Raw genomic sequence first — 27,090 nt, forward strand, 5'->3', positions numbered from 1 at the left:
AACCCCAGAAAATGTACTGGCAGAAAATTACCAGGACATTTTCCGTTTTTTTACGGATTTTTCTTTTTACTGTGTACATCATCCGATTTGCACCAAACTTGATGATTGACCTTTGCTAACTCCCAACAAGCAGCAATACCATTAAATAGTAATTTGACTCCACTGCACCCCGCAGGGTATTCCAACAGCTATATCTTCTTACTACATCAGCTGATCTACACCAGAATTTTTGTGCATCATGAAGGATACGCAACACATCGTCACAACGGAGAACCCTGAAGTTTTCCATTGCCGAGGATTGCTGCAAGCATCAGCAGAGAGTTGAACACAGCTGCTGCTCATATCCCGCTCACAATAAGGAACACAGCGTATAATGGAAAAGCTCACTACCTGAGGTTGAACTGAGCCACACATTAACCGGTTAGAGCGCAATTTGTCAGAGGAAAAACACCTCTTGTATTGTGTAGCTCTGACCCCAGGTTGTTCACATATTGACTCCAGATCCAACTTGGTCATAGTCACAAGAATCACTAGCTGTCAGCCAGGCCCTGTTGACTTCAATATGTTCCATTTACTGCTTATGTCTTTCAATCCAATTTTCTGTTGGATCGGATGCAAAAACGGATATGGTGCATTTTGGCCACAATATTCTGATGATCTGATTCTGATCTGCCAAGGTGTTCTGATGAGCTCATACATATCACAGACAGTTAAAAAGAAGAAATTATCTTACAAACTCTCTCTCTCGCTGCTGCTTCTCCTCCACTTCTTTCATCATCTCAGTGATTCTTTGCAGCTTGGCATCCATTAGCTGCTGCTGCAGCTCCTTGTGTTTGAACACCTTGTCTATGTGCTGCAAAAAGAAACGATGTCAGCATGCAAGACAAGCACAGGAACACAAACGTCTTCATTTTCATTAATTATATCCATGAATTAGAAAACCTCCCTAGCAGTGACAGGTTCCACTCCAATCGCAAGTACTGGAACAGGCTCCAGATCACAGCATTTTTGGAAGGATCATAATCAGAGTAGCTGACGATATTTTCTGTCACACTACAGTTTATGATTTTACATCATCTGTCCTGTAAAAAGTCATCAATTTTCCCCTTAGTCGTCAATCTTAGAACTCGGAATGTTCTAAGATTGTCGACTTGCTTGCGATAATCATAACCAATCATCCTGCAGTGTTTGGTGTATTGCGTAGAATATCAGGACCGCTCCGATTTAAAACCGGGCATATTCAACAAGTTGGATTGTCTTGGCCCAACTATCGCAGCGTGTGCGGTTTTCCCTGACTGGGAGCGAGAACGCAACCTGTTGAATGTGACAGGTAGCCAATCAGAAAGCATGGTGACATAAGCACAGAGAGGAATCCCAAACAGCTGACAACGAAGATGGTCTGCGGAAACAGCATGAATGTTTATTCAGCATTTCATACAAGGAATATCAATAGAAATGATGAGGAGAGGAGTTGGAGCGAAACTGGTTTAGATGTGTGTATTTATCCATAATAAATGATATTTGGAGTTTAAACTATTAAAATAAAAGTGTTTATTGTGGAGACTTCACAACTTTGGCAGATTTCAGTTATTTGAAGGCAGATGTGGTCCCCAATGAATACCAAGTGACCACTAGCCTTTTGCAAATTGCCTGCCAGGATGTGAGTATTTTAATAGTCTTAAAATTCAAAAATACTTTATTGCTACCAAAGGAAAATTTAATGTTGTAACTTATTAACTCAAATTCTGACACATTCACAGTATCTCACCTAAATCATTCATCTGTCAGTCAGGTGAAGCATCCACCTGACTACAGCCTGGTTTCATTTAGTCTGTTATAACATACTTCATGCCAACACGTTTCATAAACACCAAATGTTAACTCAAAAGTGAAGCAGTGGGACTGCAGCAGATATTTGTGTTTTGTTTTTTGTATCGTATCAGCTGACGCATACATGCATTCGTCAATCCATTATCTTATTAAGCAGTATGCCATGAGATCACATGACCATATGCACTGTTGTTCTCTCCCTGGCTGGTAATACTACAGTATTACAAGACTAGGTGCCAACAACATCAAGGTACGTTTTCGACTTTTAATGGATTTTTAGCTGTTTAATTGTATCTGCCCTTTGAAAGTCCATCTCTGCCTCACTGTGAGCAGTGTGTGTCTGTTTCACTTTGACATCGTGCTCAGGGTTTTAAATTCACTGCGGGATTGCAGGTAATTTTCCAATCAAGTTTTTATAATGTGGGAAATTCACAGTGACGTGATGATGTGCACTGGAAGAACACTTCTCCTTAGTATGAACTCTCTTCACTGTCCAACAGCTGCCGGATTCTTTTTACCGTCAGATAATAAAATCATGGAGTTAAAACATAACTTACCAACTGCAAAGGGCTTGGGGGGCGTGGGGCACTAATGATAACAGGCAAAACTGATGCCAGTGATGTCGGAAACGACAGAAATCCTTATTTTTCCTCCAACAGATAGTGTCATTGGTGGCAACTTTACTGACTGAGTCTATGTGGCTTACATAGCAGAGATCAAATCTGCAGATGCATTGGGGGAAAAACTAGTTGATGCTAAATATCAACTTCGCTCCGTGGCTCAGATGTTTCTCATTTACCAGCAGCGAACAGAAAAAGGGAGGCAGATTCGGCAAGAAATGGTAAATGATCTGTTTTATACAACACTGGACTGGTCTGGGGACTCTTGAGCTACATCCAGCCATTCACCCATTCATGCACAGAATCACAGACATGTGAAAGTTAAACTGAAGATATACAGATGAAGTGTGATGAGAAGCCTAGCTGTATGGAGGGCTGATCCTACCAAAAATTCCAATAACTATAAAAACATAAGTGAATTGATAACGTAATTTATGTGGCAAATACTGCAACCAAAAAAAAAAAAACTTTACAAACTTCTTCAATTACACAATGTGACAAAGTAATATTTGTTTATAATTTTTAACAGTATTAATGTAAATATCATAACTATTATTTAATTTGTGACATCATAACTATTCTTTAATTTTCATTTTCTTCAATCTTAGTTTTCTTTTCAATATTTTTTTCTCTTTTGTCCATATTCAGTATTTATTTAATGCAATATTTGTATTTACTGCAACAATTCAATTAAGAATTTGTGTGTAGTTTTTTATGTACCGTCACCTTTGTGAACCATGCATTGATTTATTTTTTCCTTTACAATTTCTTGTTACAATGCAATGCTCCAAGAACTTAAAACCCTTCCGCAGTTTTAAATCAACACTTCTGAATAACATTTATCATTGTGTCGTTTGTATCATGTAAACAGAGGTAGACAAAGAAATATTGGCTTCAACAATACCCCCCCCCAAAAAACAAAAAAACGGCAGCACATATCGGAGTTCTGTCAAACCGATACCAAAATAATTTCTGACTGGTCAATTTCTAGTTTGAACTGACCTGGTGGCAGGAGGAAGGTTAAGTGTGACTTGGCAGGCTAAACGTTCATGTGAAGCAGAGTGGAAGCATAACTAAACCAGACGATGGGAAGCTGCTACAGTAGAAACCACTTTTAGAACCTGACTCACAACAACCCGAAGTTGCCCATGGTGCTGAGTGAAGCTGCAACATGACTGCTACATTTGGTTCTGACCTCCTCTCTGAGCTCGTACTGCTCTATGAGCTTCTTGAGCTTGTCGGCCAGCTCCATGTTCTCCTGCCTCAGCTTGGCATTGTGGGAGCTGTGCTGCTCCATCTGCACCTCAATGTCACCCAAAGTCATCTGGAAGTGCAGCATGGCCTCCTTCCGCTGCTCCTCATACTCTCTGGACCGCTGGCCGTTCTCCTCCTGTCAGTGAACACAGAGCCAATCTGCTTCAACATTATTACAGTAGCTCACAAAATTAAGTGTAACCCTCACAGTTATGTAAATATTTAGTTTCATCTTCTCATGGGGCTAAACTGAAGATATGACACTGTTATAGAAACTGTAAACTGACTACTTGACATTGTATCAGAGTAGATTTGCTTCGGCAAGGCAGTGGTCGTCTTAGAGACATGTTTGTGGCCCAGTTTCTGAGGGGTGGGGAGAGACCTGGTCTGCTTCAGAGCATGTTGGAAAAATTCTATGTGACCAACCTATGAACTGCCTCTCCACTACCTGGGGGCATTGTGTTGCTTAGCATCACTGGAAATCAACAACCAGACCTGTTAGAAATAAATTTAAAATGGAAAACATCTTAGCTGTATAAAGGGCTTTGTAAATTTAAACGTGCGCAATGAAATGAAATGTATGCAAAGCTTTGTAGACTTCAAGGAGCCTAATTCTTGTGAAGAGAGCCATTACCTTCAGTGTCTTGTTGTGTCTCTGGAGTTCTCTGCAGAGACTCTCCAGCTTGCTGCGGGCCAGGATGGCTTTGCTGTGTTCTCCCTGCAGGTGGATCTTCTCCTTGACAATCTGAGACTGCTTCTTCTGCAGGGCTTTCAGCTGTTTCTGCATACAACGGCTCTCCTCTAGCTGAACCAACCACAAAGTCACAACACATGAAAATAAAAGGTAAATAAAAGCTGTACAATCTTGTAGGGATGCACCAATAAATCAGCCCCGATTTCCTTAATTTTAGAAAATCTGTGATTTGTCCATATCTAAATGTGAGGCTGATCTTATCCACTGATCTTATCTACCTCAGAAAAGGTTAAAAATCAACCTGTCCTCTTTAACTCTGCCATGAGAGAGGTTTGACTAATAGAACCAGCATGACCTGCAAATATGCATATGATGTCTGCACGTTTGTTTGTTTTTTGTTTTTTTTTCAGGCAGACAAAAAAAAATGCATCTGCAGATCAGGAGGATTTTTCAAGATTGTTAATTAGCCAGAAAACTTCTGGCTGATGAAGTTACATCAGCCAGAAAACATATAGACCAGTCACAGTGCTGGTCTATATGTGAACACGGTCACAAATCAAGCTTTAGAAAGCTAATGTCAGTCTCTTTCACAAAGTCATTCAATGATTTTGTGTTTTCAAAAATAAAGTTGACATCACAACACAGAACATGTGGCTCAGAAGGTGTTCTGTTCTAAAGGAGAGAACACAAAAGCATTCCTGAGACCTCCAACTGCTCAATAAAGGTCAGGGATCTGTTCATTCTCTGCACTTAACGTAATTTAATGACAAATATTAAAGCAGATCAAACTACTTCCACCTTAATCCTGCAGCTGGCTGGCCCCACAAACGTGTCATGCAGGGTTTGCCGCAGTGTCGGCCCGCCATACTTTACGAGCCCCCCGCCAGGCTAAGCGTTGATGGTTTTTGTTTTTAGAAAAAAAAAAAAATATATATATATATATATATTTTTTTTTTTTTAAGCGGGACTGCAAGCATCTCTGTTGCTCTGAGCGTTTCACTGGCAGATCAGACTTATTCCTTAAAGATAGGTTTATAATTGATGAATTTAAATGGTAAAGCCGGGAGCGCAGATCAATCACACCGCTGGCGCTTCTGTGCGTTGACGCTGCTTGATCACTGAAGTTTACCTCATCGCGGATTGCACAGGCCTCCTTTCACTCATACTGGACAGGCTGACCTGTATGGATATTTACATCAACCCCCTGAAAGGAATTGTATTTCTTTGGACAATTCTATATCAAGGTAAGAGTTTAAACCCCACCGTGTTAGCACTGGTTGCGCAGCTCTATGTGAACCACAGGAATAACTTGTAGTCACACTTTCAGAGGTGCGTGTTGAGGGAGTGGTGAGAATGATTTATCTCACCATTTTCACCAGAGCTGCACATACAGGGAAGATAGATCCGCACATAACAGACTTATGTGCGGCGTTTACATCTCAACACGCTGCCAAGGGTGTGGCTCTGTTTTCCCTGTAAAGTTTATGTTTGTGGTCCCGCTTGGCTGGTGCATTAGTAGTTAACGAACCAGTGCTAACCTCATCATGCAGATTCAGCCCGGTGAGGAGCTTTCGCGCTCGCCTTGTAGTCACGCATCACGCTGGTTTTATATTATTTTAGTATTATTTTTCCAGTTACAAGATGCATCAAATCATATGAATGCAAATGCTTTGTCCACTTAGTCAGCCAGAGTTAATACGTGCTGCGGCGCAGAGATCTGTAAAACTTGTCCTATAAACTCGAGCAACCAAAACAGTTTGTGTGGCAATTATTAAAAATTCATCAGACACGAAATAGAAGTGTTGCCATTAAATTAAGTCTGCAGCTTTGTTGTACATTTCTGAACGCAGTGCAGTGGATTTCATCCTGGATTACTGGTCCAAGGCTGTATGAGGCCTCGAGCAAAATTTGACATAGGAGCTCCTCTTGCTGGTAAAAGCATCAGCACCTCTAACAGCTTCTTTGTTAGATTTAGTGAAAACTGGGAGAGGGGAAGTAGTTTAATTAGTCAACCTATAAACAATGAGTTACAATTGCAGTTTACTCATTTGTATTTGTGAACAAACATAGCTTAAACTCAGATTAAACTCATATCATCAGATTCTAACTATGTAACTATGAATAATGTTCTTTGAACTTTTACAAAGTAAACTTGACAGCTCCTTAAAATCTTACATTTAAATGTTTAACAATCTAAAATCTAATTTATATATGCTGAAACCATTAAATCAAAATTAGCAGCACTGATAATGTAACAACTGTTACATTTATTGGTAACACTTTATTTGAAGGGGTGTGCACAAGACTGACATGACACTGTCATAAACATGACATAACACCTGTCATGAACATAAAGAAGTCTTGGGGGGCGCTGCTGAGCACCGGATATGTGGTTTAAAGTACATTCTTGCACCTCCTTACACACTTTTTTTTTAGAACAGACTGGACTACTAGTGAATGAAAATACATATCTGATTTGCAACTTGTAAGTACCGGAGTTAAACATGAGGAAAAACAACAAGGCTACTCGCAGCAAGGCTGACCACGAGGCTCCGGCTGATCCACATGCTAATAGCATACTGCTAACCAAGATGCAGGAGATGCTGAACGACTCACGCACTGATCTCAACAGGTTTGAGAACATTGTTTCGAATGTCATTAAGCGGGAGATCTCAGCTGCTGTGACACCGTTAGAAGTTATAATTGTCTCGTTTGGGAATGCTATTCAGGACTTGGAGTGGGCTGCTAATGATCAGGACAGGAGGCTAGCTACCCTGGAGGCATCGGTCAATACCTTAAATGTATTAAGTGGAAAAGTTGTCCAAGAAATGTGAAGACTTGGAGGGTTGCTCCAGACTAAACAACATCCGCCTTGTGGATGTACCAGAGGGATCCGAAGGTCAACAGCCAACGAAGTTTGTATCAATGTTGCTTCAGGATCTACTTGGCCTTGATGCTAAGCCTGCCCTTGACCAGGCTCATCGCACATTGTGGGCCAAGCCAGCAGAGGGGGACCCACCGCGCCCGTTCGTTGTCCGTGTCACCCTGTTTCAAGAACGGAATGAGATTCTACGGAGGGCTCGAGTCGTCTCCCTTACTCTACGGAGGAAAACGTGTGTTCATTTTCCCCGATTATTCAACCTCATTTGCTAAAAAAAACGTGCATCGTTTACGAAAGTGAAGAAGGAACTCCATTCTTGCCCCAGAATCAAGTTTGGGCTTCTTTTCCCTGCAATATTACGGATCACTCTTCCCAACAGGCAAATTCGCTAATTCGAGGACCCAGCCCTTGCTGCAGACTTTGTTGAGAAAAACATTAAAAACGTGGTTGATCCGGCCACAGTTTAATTCGGGAGGTGCCGCTTGCCAATATATATGCTCCTAATTGTGATAACGAATACTTTTTTAAACATGTTTTCCAGTCACTTCCCGATTTGTCCACTTATCACTTAATATCGGGAGGTGATTTTAACTGCTGGCTTGATCCTCAGCTGGATCGCTCGTCAAACATAACCAGGCCTTCACGCTCATCCAAAATTATTAACTCCTTTATGTTCGAATTTAATGTTCATGATGCCTGGCGTTTTCTTCACCCTTCCCAGAAGGTTTACTGTTTTTTTTCCCCCAGTCCACCACACCTTTACGTGTATTGATTTTTTTCTTGATTGATAATAGATTGCTGTCCTCTCTCATTGGGTGCAAATATGATGCTATTGTTCTGTCAGATCACGCCGCAGTTTCTATAAATATTAGATTCGACTCTTACCCCACACTGAGCGGCCACCGTGGAGGCTAGGCACCCGTCTGCTATCAAGTGAAAAATTTGTATCTTTTGTGGCACGACAGATTATTTTTCTAGAAAATAATAGAGGACCTGAGGTGTCGGCCTCACTACTCTGGGAGACACTTAAAGCCTTCATCAGAGGGGAAATTATCTCCTAAATAAGCTGCAAAGAGAGAAAATTAGTACTTTGACACGCCACATTTCTCAAATTGACAACTTGTATGCAATATCACCACCTCCCACTTTGTACAAGGATCACCTTGTGTTGCAAGCCGAGTTTGATGTGCTCATGACACAACATACTACTGAGCTGTTGCTTCAGTCTGGTGCCCAGTTTTACGAACATGGAGATAAGGCTGGTAAACTCCTGGCTCACAAAATTCGAAGCGTGTCAGCCTCTTGCCGCATCTCTTAGATCCCAGGGTGTCACAACTAACCCAATGGAAATTAATTTGGCCTTCAAGGATTTTTATAGGACATTATACTCCTCAGAATGTACTCCTTCTGTAACCGATTTTGATAACTTTGACGGTTTCGAAATTCCTACCATCGGTCAGGATGTAGCTGACAATCTTGAGCCCTATCGTCACCTTCGAACTTACTGAAGCAGTTAAGACCCTACGGGGGGTAAATGGCCCTGATGGGTAACCTTGTGAGTTTTATAGAATATTTTGGGACAAGCTTTCTCCACTACTTTTAGAGGTATACAATGAATCTTTGACCTCTGGGCACTTACCTCAGACCCTTAATCAGGCAATTACTTTACTTGCTAAAAAATGCAAAGACCCTCAACTCTGTTCTTCCTATTGCCCAATAAGTTTACTTAATGTTGACTTTAAATTGCTTGCAAAAACAATAGTACTAAGACTAGAAACAGTGCTTCCCACTGTGGTTGGCATAGATCAGACCGGCTTTGTACAAAATGGAAACTCCTTGTCCAACATAAGACGACTCTTTAATGTAATATACAGCCCACCCTCTGTCAGTACTCATGAAGTTGTGATATCTTTGGACGCCGAAAAGACCTTCAACAGAGTCGAATGGCCATATTTATTCTACTCGATTAGGAAATTTGGCTTTAGGGAGAATTTTCCGTCTTGGATTAAGTTACTTTATTCTGACCCATGTGCATCAATTAGGACAAACAATACCCAAATCTGGCTATTTTTGTCTCAGTCGCTCTACGCGCCAAGGCTGCCCGCTGAGTCCGCTATTTGCTTTGGCAATTGAACCCCTTGCAACGTTAGCTGGAGATAGGTACCGGCAACCCTCCCGACCCCACTGAGGGACAAGGGTGTCAAGAAAATGGATGGATGGATGGATGGATGGACCCCTTGCAATAGCGCTTAGATGCAATACAAGCATTATTGGTATTAAGAGGAATGACATGGAAACCAAGGTTTCTCTATATGCTGATGATCTTCTTTTGTACATCTCTAATTTGAATATTTCTATTCCTGCTGTACTTGCCACACTTGGTAAATTTGGGCAGCTGTCGGGCTATAAATTAAACCTCAGCAAAAGTTAATTATTTCCAGTTAATGAGTTAGCTAAAAGTTACCCACTGCACACATTGCCATTTAAGGTCGTAGACTAGAGCTTTACCTACTTAGGGATCCAGATTACATCCAAATACAAAGATCTTTTTAAAGCTAACTTTTCCCCTTTATTATTGCATGTTAAGGAGGACTTTGATCGCTGGTCGGTGCTTGGCTTCTCGTTGGTTGCTCGGGTTAACTCGATCAAAATGAACATCCTGCCACGTTTTTCCTACTTATTTCAGTGCATCCCTATTTTTCTTTCACGGTCCTTTTTTAGCAAACTTGATAGTATAATTACCAAATTTCTCTGGAATGGGAAGGCTCCTCGTATACGCACTCAATTCTTACAACTCTCATAAAGACTTTATGTTCATGATAGATGTTATGTCATGTTTATGACAGTGTCATGTCAGTCTTATGCACATCCCTTCAAATAAAGTATTACCCATTTATTTATCTGTGGTCTGTGTTAAAATATTAACATTTATGGGGCCCCTGAAGCCCTGGGAGGCCTTATGGAGCCGCTGACTTAACTTGGATTAGGGCTGTTGTAAACGAATATTTTAGTAATCCAGTAATCTATCGATTATTCTTACGATTAATCGAGTAATCGGATAAAAAAAATTATAAAATAAAATATAGGTAAATCTGGCATAACACCGGTGTTACTATCAGATATCAATATCAGTCTAATTTTTCATATTTGAGCATCTCCAACAGTTACTTGATTGTAGTTTAGAAAACTAACCTGTAACAATAATAGCTCACTTTCTAAGTTAACCAGAAGAAAAGTTATACAAAGATCTGAAATTATATTGAATTTGATAATAAAGAGGCAGGCTCACAAATACACTTGTAAAAAATGTCTATAATTCAGCTTTTAGTTAATGTATTAATCTTCAGTGAACTCTCACCTTGCCCCATACTTGTCAAGCTTTGGGCTTGAGAATACAGGAAAAGTCACCTGGAGCTGGGGACTTGAGGAGGTGCTGGGGCGGGGGCGGGGGCAGAGGGGGGTGGAGGCGAATGAACAAACGTAAGATGGGGGTGGAGAGGAGAAAGTAGACCAGGGGACGAAAGTAAGAAAGCAATATGGGATATTTACGGCACCTTCGTTCGTCACACTCTGAAACTCATCTACCAGCCATGTACCACCACGATGATTTCCTTAACCTGTTTGTTGAGACCGGGGTGATATGAAATTTATTGTGCGGTTTGTCCGTAAAGATACATTTATACTATAAACATCAACTACTCAGCCGCCCGCCGTGTTCAGTCTATCCGCTCACCTGTATAAATTCTCCTGCAGCGCTCTTTCCACCGTTCGCTTTCAACCAGCAGCTCCTGGAGGAAAAAGGCTGCCGTACTCCAAGCATCACACCAGTCATTTTAAGGATGCTTACTGGTCCCCCAAAAAACAATGAAAAGCCGGCCATTATCATCAATCAATAAAATCCCACGGGCTGAACTTGAAAATTGGGACATTATGCCGCCAACACTTAGCTTTCGTCAACAACTCAGAGGCGGAAGTGAGTACTACGCGTAACGCAAATAATGTCCCGGCCGGAACACGGTGCGCCAAATAATAAAACATAAATTAACGAAGCTTGGGGGTAGGTAAATTTTCCTTGAGGAATTTTAGTAATCGAGGTACTCGAATCATTCGAGGAATCGTTTCAGCCCTAATTGGGATTAAACTAGGGTTTCTCAAAGGGGGCGGTACCTCCCCCAGGGGGCGCTCAGAGGACAGCAGAGGGCGCTGGCGGAAATATTTACAAAGGGGGGCGCTGTGATGCCTTTGGGGGGCGTTTGCTCGAAGGTAAATTTTACACCTTATATGCACAACAATACAAGTTTAGACTTTGAGCAACTTGCTAAAACGGTATTATGTAACATTAAAACATGCTTGGCTGCAACTGTATCAATGGCAGCTCTTCTCCTCTTCAGTGTTTGTAGCTTCTTGGTGCAGCTCCAAGCTCCTGCTACTAGTAGCTTCACCGCATCAGTTCAGCATTACACCGGCTGATGACGTTTGTGTGATTTCAACTAAGGTAAATAAAGAAATCCCTCCATGGGTGATACCACGATAGAGCACTTTCATTTTATAGAGTTATTGGTGTTGTAAGTGATCTGGTATGAAATGGTAGTACCACAGCACTTTTGAATTTTAATCATCAGAATACCGGGATTTTTTCCGTTGTTTTAAAAGGTTGACGTCAGTCTGCCTTTCCCTGTCGATGCGCTTCCCAACCGCCCCGCACTGTAGGGAGTAAAAAAAAATATTTAAAAATGACTTGCACGTTGCGCAAAACTCTGAAACAAGAGAACCGTGACATAGAACGGGGCAACAAACTAGATGTGAATCAGGATCAAAGAATTCGGCGCTGAGCAGTGAAAAATCAAGAACTTATGAGTAGCAAATCAGGTGAAACTCATGATGATTACGCGGTGCAGCAGGTGAATGACATGATGAGTGAAGATTGCTGGTGGTGTCAATAAAAACAGTAAAATAAAACTAGAAACAGGAGAGAAACTAAATGGAAATGAATTAAGAACAAAATGCAAGGATAAACTAAGAAACTAAATTACCGAAAATATAGAGGAATAAACTGGTATGGCAAGATCTTTCGAACAATAACTAATGCAGAGGACTGTATGGCAAGAACAATCAGACACTGTTTTTAGATAAAAGGTAAGATAATATTGTTGAAGTGCCATGGGTTTGTTGAGACAACATCTAGTACTAAGAAGGAATATATTGTACAGACAATAACAGTAAAGAACTTATCACTTATTTGTTTTTAATTAGATTTTATTTTATATTTATTTCTTCAATATTATTTTTCATGTCCGTGTTAATGTCATAATGGTGTTAATGACACTTTCAATTAGTCTCCTTAGGATTTTACTAAGAACCACTTTGTTCTTTGTAATTTCTGTCCAGTAAAATTATTATTCTATAAATCAATAAGACAGGTCTATTGAAAAATATCATCCATCTTTCTGTCCCATAAATATGGGACAGAAACATCCTTTTAATGGCATTAAAAGAATCTGAAACTTTTGTTTTTCTACTTAAAAAACTGGTTTGCACAGTAAATACCATGTGAGTGAAATGTTATAGCTGATACTCTGATGTCCCATTCTCTTGAAGGCAGCACAGAGCTGCACCACCAGAACCTCAAACACTGAAGAGAAGAAGAGCTATGATTAATATAGTTGCAGTTCTATCCATGTTTTAATGTTGCACAACACAGTCTTTTGCAAATAGTTCAAAGTTTAAACTGGCATTGTTGTACATCTTTTATCTGGTCATTTTGTGCAACATTTAAACAACTAACATCAGAAAATGGCACAGAAGAAGAATTTTTTTCCACTCTGGCTGCTGATAGGCCTACCGATTTTAAGCTGAATGTCCGTTACATTTCGTAGACACCTGTGAAAATTTTTTTTATTCCCATGGCTTTTATGTTCTCTGGAAAATTACTCTTGATTATAATTACAGAAGCAATCATAAAAATTAAAGCATCAACAACAGTGTCAGTAATATTAATAAAATAATGTTCAGTGAAAAGTAACATACAAATTTTTGATGGGGGTGGTAAGGGACCTGGATAAAGTATAGGGGGGCGCTGGCCCAAAAAAGGTTGAGAAACATTGGATTAAACAGAAGTGCAAATAAATGACATTAATTTTAATTGTATTTTTTGATTTGATGTTTTAAGACTAGCTGTGGATTTAAAAAATGTTTCACTGGCGACTTTTTCCTGTAGCATCTAATTAGATGCTACAGGAAAAGGTCTGGGTAATTACCCAGTAATATTTTCACATTTCCTGTCTACTTATAGTACTGTTATAAACAAATATTTTAGTAATCTAGCAATTATTTTTACAAGTAATCGGATGAAAAAATTAATAAAATAAAAATATTTGTAAATCTAGCACAACACCAATGTTACTATTGGATATTAACATCAGCCCAATTTAACATTTAAAATGTTAAATTAACTTTCAACAGTTACTTTTCTGTAGTTTAGAAAATTAACCTGAAACAATAATAGCTCACCTTTTAAGTTAACCTGAAGTTATACAATAATCTGAAATTATATTCAAGTTAATAGTAAAGAGGTAGGCTCACAAATATAAAATATGTATGTGCTCCAGCTTTTAGTTTATGTATTCATCTTCAGTCAATCTAATAGATGAACTCTCACCTTGCCCAGCCATTTATAGCTTTTGTGTAGGCTGATTTTAAAATTAGTTAACTGGACTTGTAGCCATTATTTTGTGCCCATGTGGCTGGACACCACACACCACTATCGAACCCATTATACCTAGGATTTCTGTCGGCTAATGTGTCTCAGGTTTTGAAAATGGGCCGACAACTCCTGTAATGTGCGCTGGACATTAGACTAATGAAATGAGGAAGGGAGGGTCAGTGGAGAGCACAGGAGCTGAGCCTTTTTTCATTTAGTGTCATCAACAGAAAGACAAAAGGCCGGAAGAGATGATAATTAAAATGAGGTCGATAGGTTTAATTTATCGTCCGATTAATTGACACCTTCGTTTGTCACACATAGAAACACATCTACCAGCTATGTACCGCCACAATGTTCTCCGTCACCCGTTTGTTGAGACCGGGACGATACAAAATTTACTGTGCGGTTCGTCCATAAAGTTACACTTGCACTATAAGCATCAATTACTCAGCCACCCGCCGTCTCCTTTCTATCTGCTTATATACACTTAACATCTTTAATACAAAAACATGGTGGACCGCCGATGGATCACCTTGGCGTCCCGACCTCCGGGCTTAGAAAGTTTTCTGGGGAAAACCCTGATCATGGCTCAACACGTCGGGCTGATCCTTCTAGACGTGTTCTGCAACCTTAGGCGTTTGGTTTTACACAAGGTAGTGAGATTTTTAATTTTTTTTATAAAGGTTTTATTGGCTCTAGTGGCCTTTATTTGATAGTTAATTCACAGGAAACAGGGTAATGAGAGAAGGGGAAGACATGCAGCAAATGTCGCCAGGCAGGGAATCGAACCTGTGATGGCCGCGTCGAGGACTGAGGCCTCTATATGTAGGTTGTGCTGAACCCCTGAGCCACCACAGCACAGGTAGTGAGATTTTCAATTATACGCTCTGTTCCTCACTATTGTAGGCAGAATGTGGTTCTGATGGACTCCAATAAATTATTAAAAATTTATATCTGGCCTAAACAAAGATAAAGACTCAAATCAGCTGATTATTTGGCAATACATATAAAAACAATTACATTCTGGCATTTTATTTTCTTGAATTTGCGATCTTTTGGATTTATGCATCGTATTTTCCGCACTATAAGGCGCACCTAAAAACCTTCAATTTCCTCAAAAGCTGACGGTGCACCTTATATATGGACCAATATTGAGCCACAACAGGTCTAGCAACTACGATAAGCAGCCGCCGACTTAATTTTCCCCCGTAGAAGAAGAAGCGCACGGTGCATGCTGGGATAGTTTTCAGAACGCTGGTTTGTAATCTATTAATAACGTTTGACTGACCTATCTACCTACCGACCGTCTAGAATCAGGTCGTCTGCAGGTCATTTTGCACCACGTTCTCCACAAACATGCTGTGCGCGAGCGGAGAAGGATCACCATCGTCAGGCCACGCCCCAGCCCAGTCGCAGTAGGCTCTCCTCGTTGACCGGAGTCGGACTGTTTTGTTGATATTCACTTTAGTGCAGCTCCATCTAGTGGATGCATAAAGTAACTCCAGCCTCTCCTGCAGCATCTATTCTATGCAACTTATAATGCACCCCTTTAAAACTTATATATGAAAAAGTTTTAAAATAGGCCATTCATTTAAGGTGCGCCTTACAATCCGGTGCGCCTTATAGTGCACGGTAATACTGTAATACTATAGAAAATACGGTAATACTGTCAAAAAGTGGTAAACAAATAGCCAGTTAATAAAAAAAAAAAACTCTACAGTGGTTTAGTGTCTTATGTAGCCCTATGTAAAAAGACAGAAGCAAACATTCCTACCAGATCTGCATATTTTTTGCACAGTGCTGCCAGTTTCTCTTCAGGCGTGGCAAGAGAATTCAGTGCCTGCATCAGCAGTACGACCTCTTTTCCTGCAGGGAAAATGACAAGACAGCCAAAGAAACACATTAAAAATAGTTTAATAAACAGATCACAACACTAAAAGCTCCAGTACAAGAACTCAACACATTACTTTTAGATTTATGCCATCTTGGCAAATTATTTATCATACAAAGACAATTTTGCATAAATTAGAGAATGGACATTAGAATGAAACTAGTAAAAAGGAACAAAACTGTGATTAATGATATATTTAAACTGTTTTGAAGCCAAAGATCAAACAGAAATAATTTTTAGTCAATTTTATATATAGCAGCTGCTTCAAACATCAGCAGACCTAAATGTAGCTTCCCAAACCATTACTAACTAGTAGAGATGTGCCGATCAGGTTTTTTCCTGCCGATACCGATCACCCATGAGAACCGATCACCGATACCGATCACATATTTTTTTAATTTTTTTTAAATCATAAACACTACCGGTAAAATTATGTGGAAAAAGGAACCATGAATTCACCTTAGACAAAAGCTTGTTTTTAATAACTTTTTCCAAGAAGAAAACTAAACAAAACAGGCATTGTGCAAATTGTACTGCTATCGGTAATACTATCTTTAACAGACTGAAAACATATGGAGGCTCTGAAGAGGCTAAATAATGCAAAGAGCCAAAATAAAACCTCTCAACATTGCCAAAAAATTCAAGTATAAAACTTAACATTCAAAGGTAAATACAGGATCCATTACAATAAACAATCCAGAGTTACTGAATGAAAACTTCCTGATAGCATGGCGGCTAGCTGATTACTGCTAGTTCTGAGTGGCTGTTTCTGACTGAGCGGAGTAATTATGCAGAACAGGGAGGAGATCGATTATTTTTTTAGAGATTATCTGTTTCATGTTAGGACAGCGAAGGTTTTAATATGTACGTAAAATGTATTTTTTTAGGTTAGATGCTGCAGCTTTAAACAGAGGTTCAGTGTGAGAGTCACTACCAGGTGGAGCAGAAGCGGCGCTCCGTCTGTCAAATATTACTACCTGTAGCGCGTAGCAGCGGTTCAACAGCGAGAGCAGAACCAGCGTCTTACATCGCAGCTCGAAGACTTAAATTATTTTGCAGGTTATTTGTTTAGCTTTCTGACCGTCATGCTAATCCAGGTGTGTGTTTGTAGCTGTGCGCTGCTTTACCTGCTATCTGATCCTCCATGTCTTTTTTACTGTAGTGAGCCTCGATGTAGCCAAAGTCCGTCAAGTATGTCATTGTTTTTATGTCGTATTAGATTCGTCATGTTGATGCATTTTGACGTGCTTCAATTTTCCGCTGCAGCACATAAACGTCCCCTTTCACTCAGTGCGTTCAACATCGCTTAGGATTTGTTTCTGCACGTTTGCGCAGTGTGAAGGAAAGAGGAGAACAGCTGCACAGGCAGGCTGCGAAATGAGATGCAAGTGACCGGTTTGTGTGATCGGCAACAAGAGACCGTGATCGGCGATCACCGATCATGCACTTTTTCACAGAAATCGGCCGATTATGATTGGTGGCCGATCGATCGGCACACCTTTACTAACTAGTGTTCAGAGTGCGAATGCACCAACATGTATGTAGGCTGTTGCAGTTACTCCTCTCGTCTTTTTACTTTTTCATGTTATTTATTTACAACATGAATTGCTTTTTGCACTTTACTAGAAGCTCATCCTCAACAATGTTGACTAAGAGTCTAAATCTTTTTCTTTGCTCCAGAAATATGTCTTTTATTCTGCCAAGTACAACAACTTGACCACATTGTTTACACCAGCTGATTGTGCTGAAACCAGAAGGCATGGTGTTCAGATCTGGAGACACATATGGGCTGCAAAAAAGGAAACAAACAGCTGAGAAGAGCAACAAGCAATAAACAACAGAGTGTTGTGGAGAAGAAGAGCAACAAGCTGTTTCTCCCCTCTCGTTACCATGGGCAACATTAGATCGATGGCCAACAAGACGGATGAATTAACAGCACTAGCCAGGAGCCAGAGGGAGTTCCGGGAATGTAGCTTATTGCGTTTTACGGAGACATGGCTGAACTCCGACATTCCTGATGCCAATGTCTCCATCAAGGGCTATGAGACTGTTCAGGCTTACAGGGATTGCACCAAGAACATAAAGCAGAATTGAGGGGGGGGTTGCTGTTCAACTAAACAACCGTTGGTGCAATCCTACTCATTTAACGGTCAAGGAGCAAATCTGTTGCCCGGATGTTGAACTGTTGGCGGTTGGTCTATGTCCATTTTACTTACCAATGTGAACATTTCCATGTTATTGTGGTGACTGTTTACATTCCTCCCTCTGCTAACGCCACGATGGCCATGATGTCTGGACATTCGACTGCATTCATGGTTATCGAGGGTGATTTTAAACATGTTACCATGGACAAAACCCTGCCCAACTTCACCCAGCATGTGAGCTGTCCCACCAGAAAGGAGAGATCCAGAGTCCTTTCTGTTAACGTAATGCATCTTTTACCGTCTAACTGTATGCTAACGTAAAAGATGCATACAGTTCCTCTTCCCTCTGAGTAGAGGGAGTGGAGAGGTGCAGCTCAGTTCTTGTTACATACATCTGGTAAAGAGACAGCCTGCAACCACGACGACAGCCAGGAAGTGGTCAAAGGAGGTCAATGAGACACTACAGTAGTGGTGCTCAAAGTCGGTCCTCAAGGGCAGGCATCCTGTATGCTTTAGTTCTCCCCCTGGTTTAACGCACCTATCTTCACATGATGGCTCATTAGAAGACTTAAGAAGAACAACGACATGCTGAAAAGGTTGTTAACTACCACCAGGGACTACGAGGCTGGTCCACTAACGCACCAGCTAACCAAGAAATGCATAGGAAACATGCATTTCCTATGCATTTCTGAGGAAGAGAGGCTGTGTGGGCCTCTCTTACTCAGGCCCACACAGACCTGATACCTACAGATTTTAAGCTGAATGTCCATTACATTTTTCATAGACACCTGTGAAATTTTTTTTTATTCCCATGGTTTTTTTTGTTCTCTGGAAAATTACTTTCGATTATAATTACAGAAGCAACCATAAAAATTAAAGCATCAACAACAGTGTCAGTAATATTAATAAAATAATGTTCAGTGAAAAGCAGCCTACAAATTTTTGATGGGGGTGGTAAGGGACCTGGATGAAGTATAGGGGGGCGCTGGCCCAAAAAAGGTTGAGAAACACTGGATTAAACAGAAGTGCAAATAAATGACATTAATTTTAATTGTATTTTTTGATTTGATGTTTTTAAGACTAGCTGTGGATTTAAATAGTGTTTCACTGGCGACCTTTTCCTGTAACATATAATTACCCAGTAATATTTTTACATTTCCTGTCTACTTAACATAGTACTGTTATAAACAAATATTTTAGTAATCTAGCTATTATTTTTACAAGTAATCGGATGAAAAAATTGATAAAATAAAAATATTGGTAAATCTAGCACAAGACCAATGTTACTATTGGATATTAACATCAGCCCAATTTAACATTTAAAATGTTAAATTAACTTGTAACAGTTACTTTTCTGGGATAGTTGTCAGAACACTGGTTTATAATCTATTAATAAAGTTTGACTGACCTATCTACCTACCGACTGTCTAGAATTCCTTTGCATTTCTGAGGAAGAGAGGCTGTGTGGGCCTCTCTTCCTCAGGCCCACACAGACCTGATACATTTAATCAGTGCAATCACAGAGCCACGCACTGAGCAGCATGTTGAGACATAAACACACGCCGCACATAACGCTTTGTTCACACAGATATACTATCGTCACTGCATGCTTAACACGCACCTATAATTGCGGTTCACAATGAGCTGTGTAAGCAGAGCGAACATGGTGGCTTTTTAAACTTGACTCATACCTTGATGTAGAGTTCTCCAAAGAAACATGAGTTCTTACAGCAGGCTGAGATAAATATCCATACAGGTGAGCCTGTGCCCAGTTTAAGTGAAAGGAGGCGTGCGCCAATCCGCGCCCACGTAAACTTTAGAGATTCAGCCGTGATAGTGCGCGAGGCAGCCAATGCACAGAGGCGCCAGAAGTGTGATTGGTGAGTGCTACCGGCTTCATAAATTATAAACCCATATTTCAAGAATGATCTTGCACTGCCAGTGAAATACTCAGAGCAGCAAAAACGCTTGTAGTTAGCTAATGCTTAAAAAGAAAAAAAAATGTAATAAAAACAAGCAATGCTTAGCCTGGCTGGAGAGCAAGTAAAGACTGGTGGCCCTTCAGGGCCACACAAGGGAAAACCTTGAACCTTGTATGTGTTTGCCCTTCTGATTGAATACTTGAAGCATTGTGCCTGCATTTTTTTTTTTTACGTTTTTCTCTAAATTAAGTGATTTTATGGTTTCATTTATATCCTAAATCAAAATCAGAGATCGGGAAAAAATCTGATTGGAGCATCCTTACTGTTTTCATACTAACAGGTTAAGTGAATGACATTTGGATTTTTCCACTGAGCAGCAGAATCTTTAATCCAAATGTTGTTTTAGTGTTTAGCAGTTTGATCCATGCACCTCCTGCAGTTTTGAGCATTGACTAATGTGGACTGGATTGATCTTTGACCCTGACCACCAAAAAATATTCTGACTCCACCTACACATCACATATAAACAAAGGCAGGCCAAGTGTCCTGAGTGTAATCAAACATTCAACCTTTGCTCACATTTTGTTCCATCAAAATAAACCATATTTTAACTTTAAAAAAAAAAACTCCATAACATTATGAAAACTCAGCATTGTTGAGAGGAAACTGATAAAGGAAACGGAGATACGCAAGCAGCAGCGTTCCTACCAAAAGCCTTGTCGTCTCCAGCCTTGGGGTCTCCTCCAGGATCAAGTTCCGCCTCCCCCAGGTCACTGGGACTGTCCTCTCTACCCGGGGTTTCCCCTCTCTCTTCCTCAGGCCCACACAGACCTAAATGAAACCCTGCGACCTCCTCCTATAAACACACACACCATTATGACAACACATCAGCTCTAATCTCTCATTAAACAACACTGAGCTGGAGATTTCATTGAAAATTCCAGAAAAGGTCAGGGCTTAAATCTTTAGTTGTATGTCAAAAGTTATGCTGCAGAAGTAAACTTTAACTTTGTTTCCCCAGCACAGTGATTCACAAAGTGAGGGACACAGTAGCTGTGTCTGAATTCAGGGTCTGCATCCTTCAAAGGACCCAGTCTACGTAGAACATCTGACGGATGTTAACAGAATAATCAGTCCCCTAAGATATTCTGTTCTCAGGCTTGATGTTACTTTTTGTTAAGTTGTCACTTGAACACAGCAGTGGTTGATTAGCTAACTTCAATACTGATAGTAATCTGTCAGTGAGTTCATCTGTGGGTCGCCTTTGATTTTTGTTAACCAAACAGCACCTTAATAAAGTAATAATTACTGTGATTACTATCATTATTTTATTGATTCAATTATTTGAACATGTTTTATTGAGGTTTTTTGTCTTTAATAAAGGTTTAAACTTTTTGGATCTTAAGTGTACATTTTTGATTTGTCATAACCAGAGAAACAAGCTCGTCTCAGCTGGTGGCGTTCAGTTTGTCTGCTGAAGACCCTACAGGCCAGATCGACTTAAAACCTTCCTGAGATCGACTCGTTGGACACACCTGCTCTAGTGCAACCTCTCATTTACACATAATGGTATCTGATGCTACATGTTACTCAGCTCTCACAAAAATTTTCTTATTAACCAAAGGAGGACCCAGCAGAAAACATTTTGGAAGCCACTGTCCTAACCATAACTTGATGTAAGTAGCTCTCCTGTCTACTCTTTAACCAATAGGGTTATATAAATAAATCGATTCGGCGATATATATATCGATACTTTCCGCCCTCGGAAAGTATCGATTTTTCATCCGCAAGTATCGATCCGTTAAACCATAGGGGTCCATAGCCTTACAGCTCTTTTTAACATCTAGTTTGTGAAGGCATAGCAGCAAGACTCCGCCTCTTCAGTCTCACTTTCAACTTGAGCTTAAAGTGCACATTAAAAATTACACACCAGTTTTTAAATTGTGTTAATAGGCTAAGTATAACCGGAGTTATGTTAAAATTAGTAAACCATATTTTTCCGAATGTCAGAGAAATGTCAAAAGCACCGCCATTCCCCGGCTTTTCCGATTATGTGAGAGGGAATGAGCTTCCAAACGTACAAAACGAAACAAAACATTAGATTTCTGTGTTTTTGGCAATGTAAAATCTTCAATAAATAACGATGGGCTGTATTTTGTTGCTGAGAAACGAAGTAAAGTTGCGCTAGTAACCGTGAAAGAGAAGCGGAACTGAGAAGCGGAAAGGAGCAGCGGCGCGAATGGAGCAGCTGCAAAAGCAGTGAGATCGCGAAATTAATGCAAATTTTGACTGGTAGCATTCACTTCGTAATTAGTTTTTAGCTTAGCGGTTTCTGTTCTGTATATAAAGGATCACCTGAAGAATGAACATGGGTTGATAACATCTGAAGCGGGTGCGAAGCGGTGCTGTGTTTTGAGCAGAAAAAACCCCAGCCGGAATCTGCGGCGCAGTGAGGATTTCCATGATAACAATGGCTGATCGATCATTCTTATTAGTAACAGACAAAGAGTATCAGAGACTGAGAGAACTATGAGATCCTGGCAGTCTGAGAGGCAGCTACTCAGAGATCCAAACAGGGGAAGGAGTCGCTCACTACGCGGTGAGGCGGAGCCACTACTTTAGCAGTTAGAAGAAAGCAGCTTACAGCCACAGCTAACTCCGGGAGCCAAGGTAGAAAAGCCTTTTTCCCCATAGTCCAAAAGACTGCATTTGTGGCTGCATTTTTACTCCAAAATGCAACCACGGTGTCCAAAAGAAAAAACATAAGTGCAATCATTTGCATATTGAGAGTCTACAGAGGTGATAATCTCCCCACTCTCCTGGATTACCGTTTAAACTTTTGAGTTTTATGTCAAATCCACATGAATTAAATGACAGAAACTAATTATCTCACTGCATCTTTGATTAATTTTGTCCAGCTGCAGACTGTTAGACTGTCCAATCAGAGTCAGGTATTGTGTAGTTGGTGCTTTTAATCAGTTTTCAGTTAACTAAATTCAAGTCTGTGGAACACAAAATGTCATGAAAATCACTCTGTCCTTCCAAAATCTTTCAGAAAATCATAAAAGTGCACTGAAAAATGCACCGTATCGCTCAACAAATTTCGTGTTACATATCGTATTGTGACCAGAATATCTTATAGCGTATCGTGAAATTATTGTATCGCTACACCCCTACTAACCAACAACAGCCTCATCTTAAAACAAAGCTGATCTTGTAGTATATGTAGCCCATAACAGGACATGCTGACAATAACCTAACTGGAAACTGAAAATCTTGATCAGTTATAAAATTTACTTTCTGACAGATCCTACTATCACGAATTATATTTTTACCTAAAACTCTGAGCATTTTTCCATTTTTGTGATCAATATATCTGTAGAAAATGAAGTCAGGGAGCTTCGAAAACCGTTAGTAAATATTAATTTAAAAGGTGCAAAATAATCTAGCAGATTAAACCTGAGAATAGCCAGCACATAAGAATGATCACATTGTCATCTACCTGACATGGACTATCCAGATCAGTTGGGGATTCACTGCCGCTCACTATTCTTCTGTTTGGCAGCTCAATCTCACAAACTCCTGGCGTCTCCATCAGTTTTGATCCAACCCTAGAAATCTAAACAAAAGAATGGTTAGAATTTAGACTCACTATATTAAGCTGTATAGTACAAGTTTTGCCAGACCGTGTGACCCTAAACCCCATTTGTGTCCACCAGGTGAATTTACAAAATTAAAGAATTGTGAATTTGCCCTGACTGTGTGGGAATACAACTAGCTGTCAGATACTGGGCCAAGCTGGATCTTCTTGGCAGGGACCATGCTTGAGTTTTGGATCAAAATATACCCCTGTAAAGTTCAAATAAAAACTTCTTCCAGTCAAAGATCTTAAATGGTTGATCAACTATGTTAAATTAACACTTAGAAGATGATCCAATGTCTAAGTGTGTCTGTAGCAACACAGCTTCAGACCCAAGCTATGTTGATCAAGTCTCACCATTGTCTTTTTACACATTTCTATTTTTTTTTTCTTTGTTAACATCTGTTGAATAAAAAGGAATACATTGTGGGCAAGTTCACTATTCTATAAAATGGTCCTGGATGCATCTTTGGGAACATAAAAACAGTACACAACTGGAAGGGTCAGAATTCTGGTTCCAAGAAACTCTTTTATTCAGCTGTAGCTTGTTGGACGCCAGAGGAGCCTCTAGCAACTCGTTGTTGTTGCGTTCACTCAAGAGTTGTTAGAATTAGCAGGTGTTTAGCTTGACCCTAACATCAGCACCAGCCTCACTGGACCCTTTAGTGTGGAAACGAAACCAAAAAGACCGGAAAATAATTATTTAAATATACAATAAAACAAATACACTTCAAATAACTTTAAAAAGTTGAAAAACATGCTGGTATTTACTATATAAAAATATTTAAGCCTAAACTAAATTTGAAACGACACATAGTTTCGCTTCGCGTATGAGACGGTGACGAGAAACCCCAGACCGAGTGGCAAACGTGATTTTCCAGAGAAACAAGTTTTCTGGAACCCTCTGAGGGCAGACTTGAGCGGAACGCATGTGTTCCCACTCTGTTCCGGGTCGTTTTAGCAACATGGCGTCATTCTGCTCCGTGTGAACGGAGTCCCACTGAAACACAAAGTGTCTCTTTCCCAGAAACTTCTCAAGTATTACTCGGAACAGCAAAAAATACAGCTGTCGAGATCAAACCCCAAAACCGTAAAAACATTTACGTTACACGGTGTTACGTAGCTACTGCTAGCGAGCTAATAGTTAGCTTAAAGCTAACTGACGCTAGTCTTGTTGGCGAACTTACTTCAAAATGTTGAACAAATGAAAACAATCACTGCGCTGTAGACCTCTTTGTAAAACTTCGTTCAGTGCGTTCAGGTAGCGTATAGTCTGCATGCCACAATACAAAACACTCCGATAAACAGTCCTAAAAACACTCACCTGAATATTTTCACTGTACTGCTCGAAGGAGGACGTCAGAAGCTAGTTAGTGTGACGTGAACGCATACGACATCCGGGTACCACCTTTCAAACTATAACCACTGATGTGTTTCCAAAAAACGGAAACATTCATTTTATCTACTTTGTAGTTTATTGTTCTAATCTTGTTTAGCTTAGTATGTGTTTTTTAAATATTAGCCGATCCATCTCTAATGTTAAATTAAAGAGCAGACCAATCTGAATTCAAATTGTATTATTTTAACTTGAAGGTGAAACTCTTCATATCAGTCAGCATCGTAAGATTCTTCATGCAAAATTTAAACCAAGGGCAAAAACGACCATTTACCTGCGCCTTCCAAACAGGACTTGTATCTTTTCCAGAAATAAAAATGTTTTTATTTAAAGGCTAGCACAAAATACAAATAAAACAAGAACTTTAATAAAACAACATGAAGCAGTACATATTTTAAAAGTAAACAACACAAACTATCCAAGTTTTCCCTTCTGAAGTTTCTGACACAGCTTCTGAATTTGATGAAGTAGGTGTATGATGGCGTCTTCAATACCACAGTGATTAACTAACTCCAATGGATCCTAAAAAATACTTGTCTCTCAAGGACCCTCATGGTGTGCAATGTCAGAAATGAGCTAGGTCACAGTCATCAATACACATAAAAGACAGGAACAATCGTCCAGCAACACTTTCGACGTTAAAAATGTAGTGTCTAGTGACAGTGGTAACTTTCTTATCTTCATTTAGAAGAGAAACAGCTAACAAAAGCTTTGAGCCTGAAATATAATATACACAGTGAATAACAAAATACATACCCAAGTTAGCTGCTGCAAGAGTCATTTAATTTCTTAGTCTGATAGAGACATGACTGAACACAGAAAAATGGGGTCAGGTGGACCAGTTGTAAAAACAGAACATAAAGTTATTGGCATCAATAACTGTAGACAATGCATCATTGGAGAGTAGAATAATAAAGTAGTGTAGAGAGGAGAAGTGTTCAGTTTGTTCTCCAGGAGCCTACTGCAGCAAAACTACAGAGAAAGCACAGGGGCCAGTCTATAAACTTTATGGCAAGGAAAGTGTTACACCTTTTCCTAAAAGTAGACAATGTGTCTGCTGATTCAATTAATGGGAAATTTTAAATAACTACTAAAATAAAATGGTGTAGCAACTCAGCCAATAAGAGATGTTATTTGCAAGTCTAAAACAACAATAAGGATACAGCTGGGCACCAATGGAAAAATAACTTTGTTGATCATTTAACTGTTCTGTTTATAATGGTAATGCATCTTAATGATGTAAATTCCAAGGTTTCTGCACATGCCTCCAAGTGAGAGATTTTTTTATAACATCTTTACAGTCCAGTGAAACCGAACAGGACACATAACATAAAAAGCAGGCTAACTCTGAAATATAATAATATCTTTGGTGCTGGTCTTTGGAAAAATTGTTATTTGATAACCATTAGAGGGCGCCAGTGTTGTATTTCTCACTATGGTATTTCTTTTAGCAAACGACATTGAATCGTTTTCCTTTTTCTTCTTTCCTTCCTGGTTTAGTTACGGAAAACGTAAGGGGACATGGAGGAAGAAAAAGCGATTTTACTTTCTCGAGATCCTGTGAAACTGTCTCGGTCCGCAAAATGTTTGTAAAATTGACGAAACTGAAGTTGGTTTCCGATTGCAGCTTCCGATTCGGGAAATGACTAAAAGTCGATTCCATCTAATTTCTCATGTACTCCTGTTAAAAAATAATAAATAAATAAACAAAAATAAAAACTACCATACCTACACGCCTCAAATCTGGACCAGATTATTCTTCTCTAATAGCAAAAACATTAAAACCACGTTTGTGATTTGTGAAACATTTATCTGATTTGTGAAACTTCAATGAAGGACTATTTCAGCACTTTTTATGCATTTGGGTCACACTGCAACTGCTCCTGTTCCTAACTACAACATAATTTCAAAGGTGGACGAGATCATACTATCACACTGATTTTAGATTACAGGGATGGGCAATCCTGGTCCTGGAGGGCCAGTGTCCTGCAACTCTTAGACGTCTCCCTGGTCCAACACACTTAAATCCAATAGATATATCTGATAATAAATGATGATGCTACTAATATTTTTGTGACAGATTTCTGCTCGTCCTGCATTGGAATAGAATGGTTT

At 39.8% G+C, this 27,090-nt stretch overlaps 1 protein-coding gene across 6 annotated transcripts in view; it reads right to left on the reverse strand.

Annotated features, from left to right (window-relative positions):
- Positions 1-25,313, reverse strand: part of txlng (taxilin gamma) — a 37,330-nt gene extending 12,017 nt beyond the window's left edge. For 2 of the 6 annotated variants that reach the window (XM_008405028.2, XM_008405031.3), the window contains exons 1-7: positions 24,904-25,041; positions 23,442-23,558; positions 20,648-20,795; positions 15,757-15,848; positions 4,339-4,509; positions 3,646-3,840; positions 734-853 (exon numbers count right to left, since the gene is read on the reverse strand). In XM_008405028.2, the coding sequence (XP_008403250.1) occupies positions 734-853; positions 3,646-3,840; positions 4,339-4,509; positions 15,757-15,848; positions 20,648-20,795; positions 23,442-23,534 (819 nt within the window). In that variant the 5' untranslated portion in view covers positions 23,535-23,558; positions 24,904-25,041. The other 4 variants (XM_081604949.1, XM_081604950.1, XM_008405030.3 and 1 more) reach the window with 4 other exon arrangements.
- Positions 25,314-27,090: the final 1,777 nt, after the last annotated feature.

Source organism: Poecilia reticulata, chromosome 3 (genome assembly GCF_904066995.2).
Source record: "Poecilia reticulata chromosome 3, P_reticulata-male-v2, whole genome shotgun sequence".
Taxonomy (NCBI): Eukaryota; Metazoa; Chordata; class Actinopteri; order Cyprinodontiformes; family Poeciliidae; genus Poecilia; species Poecilia reticulata.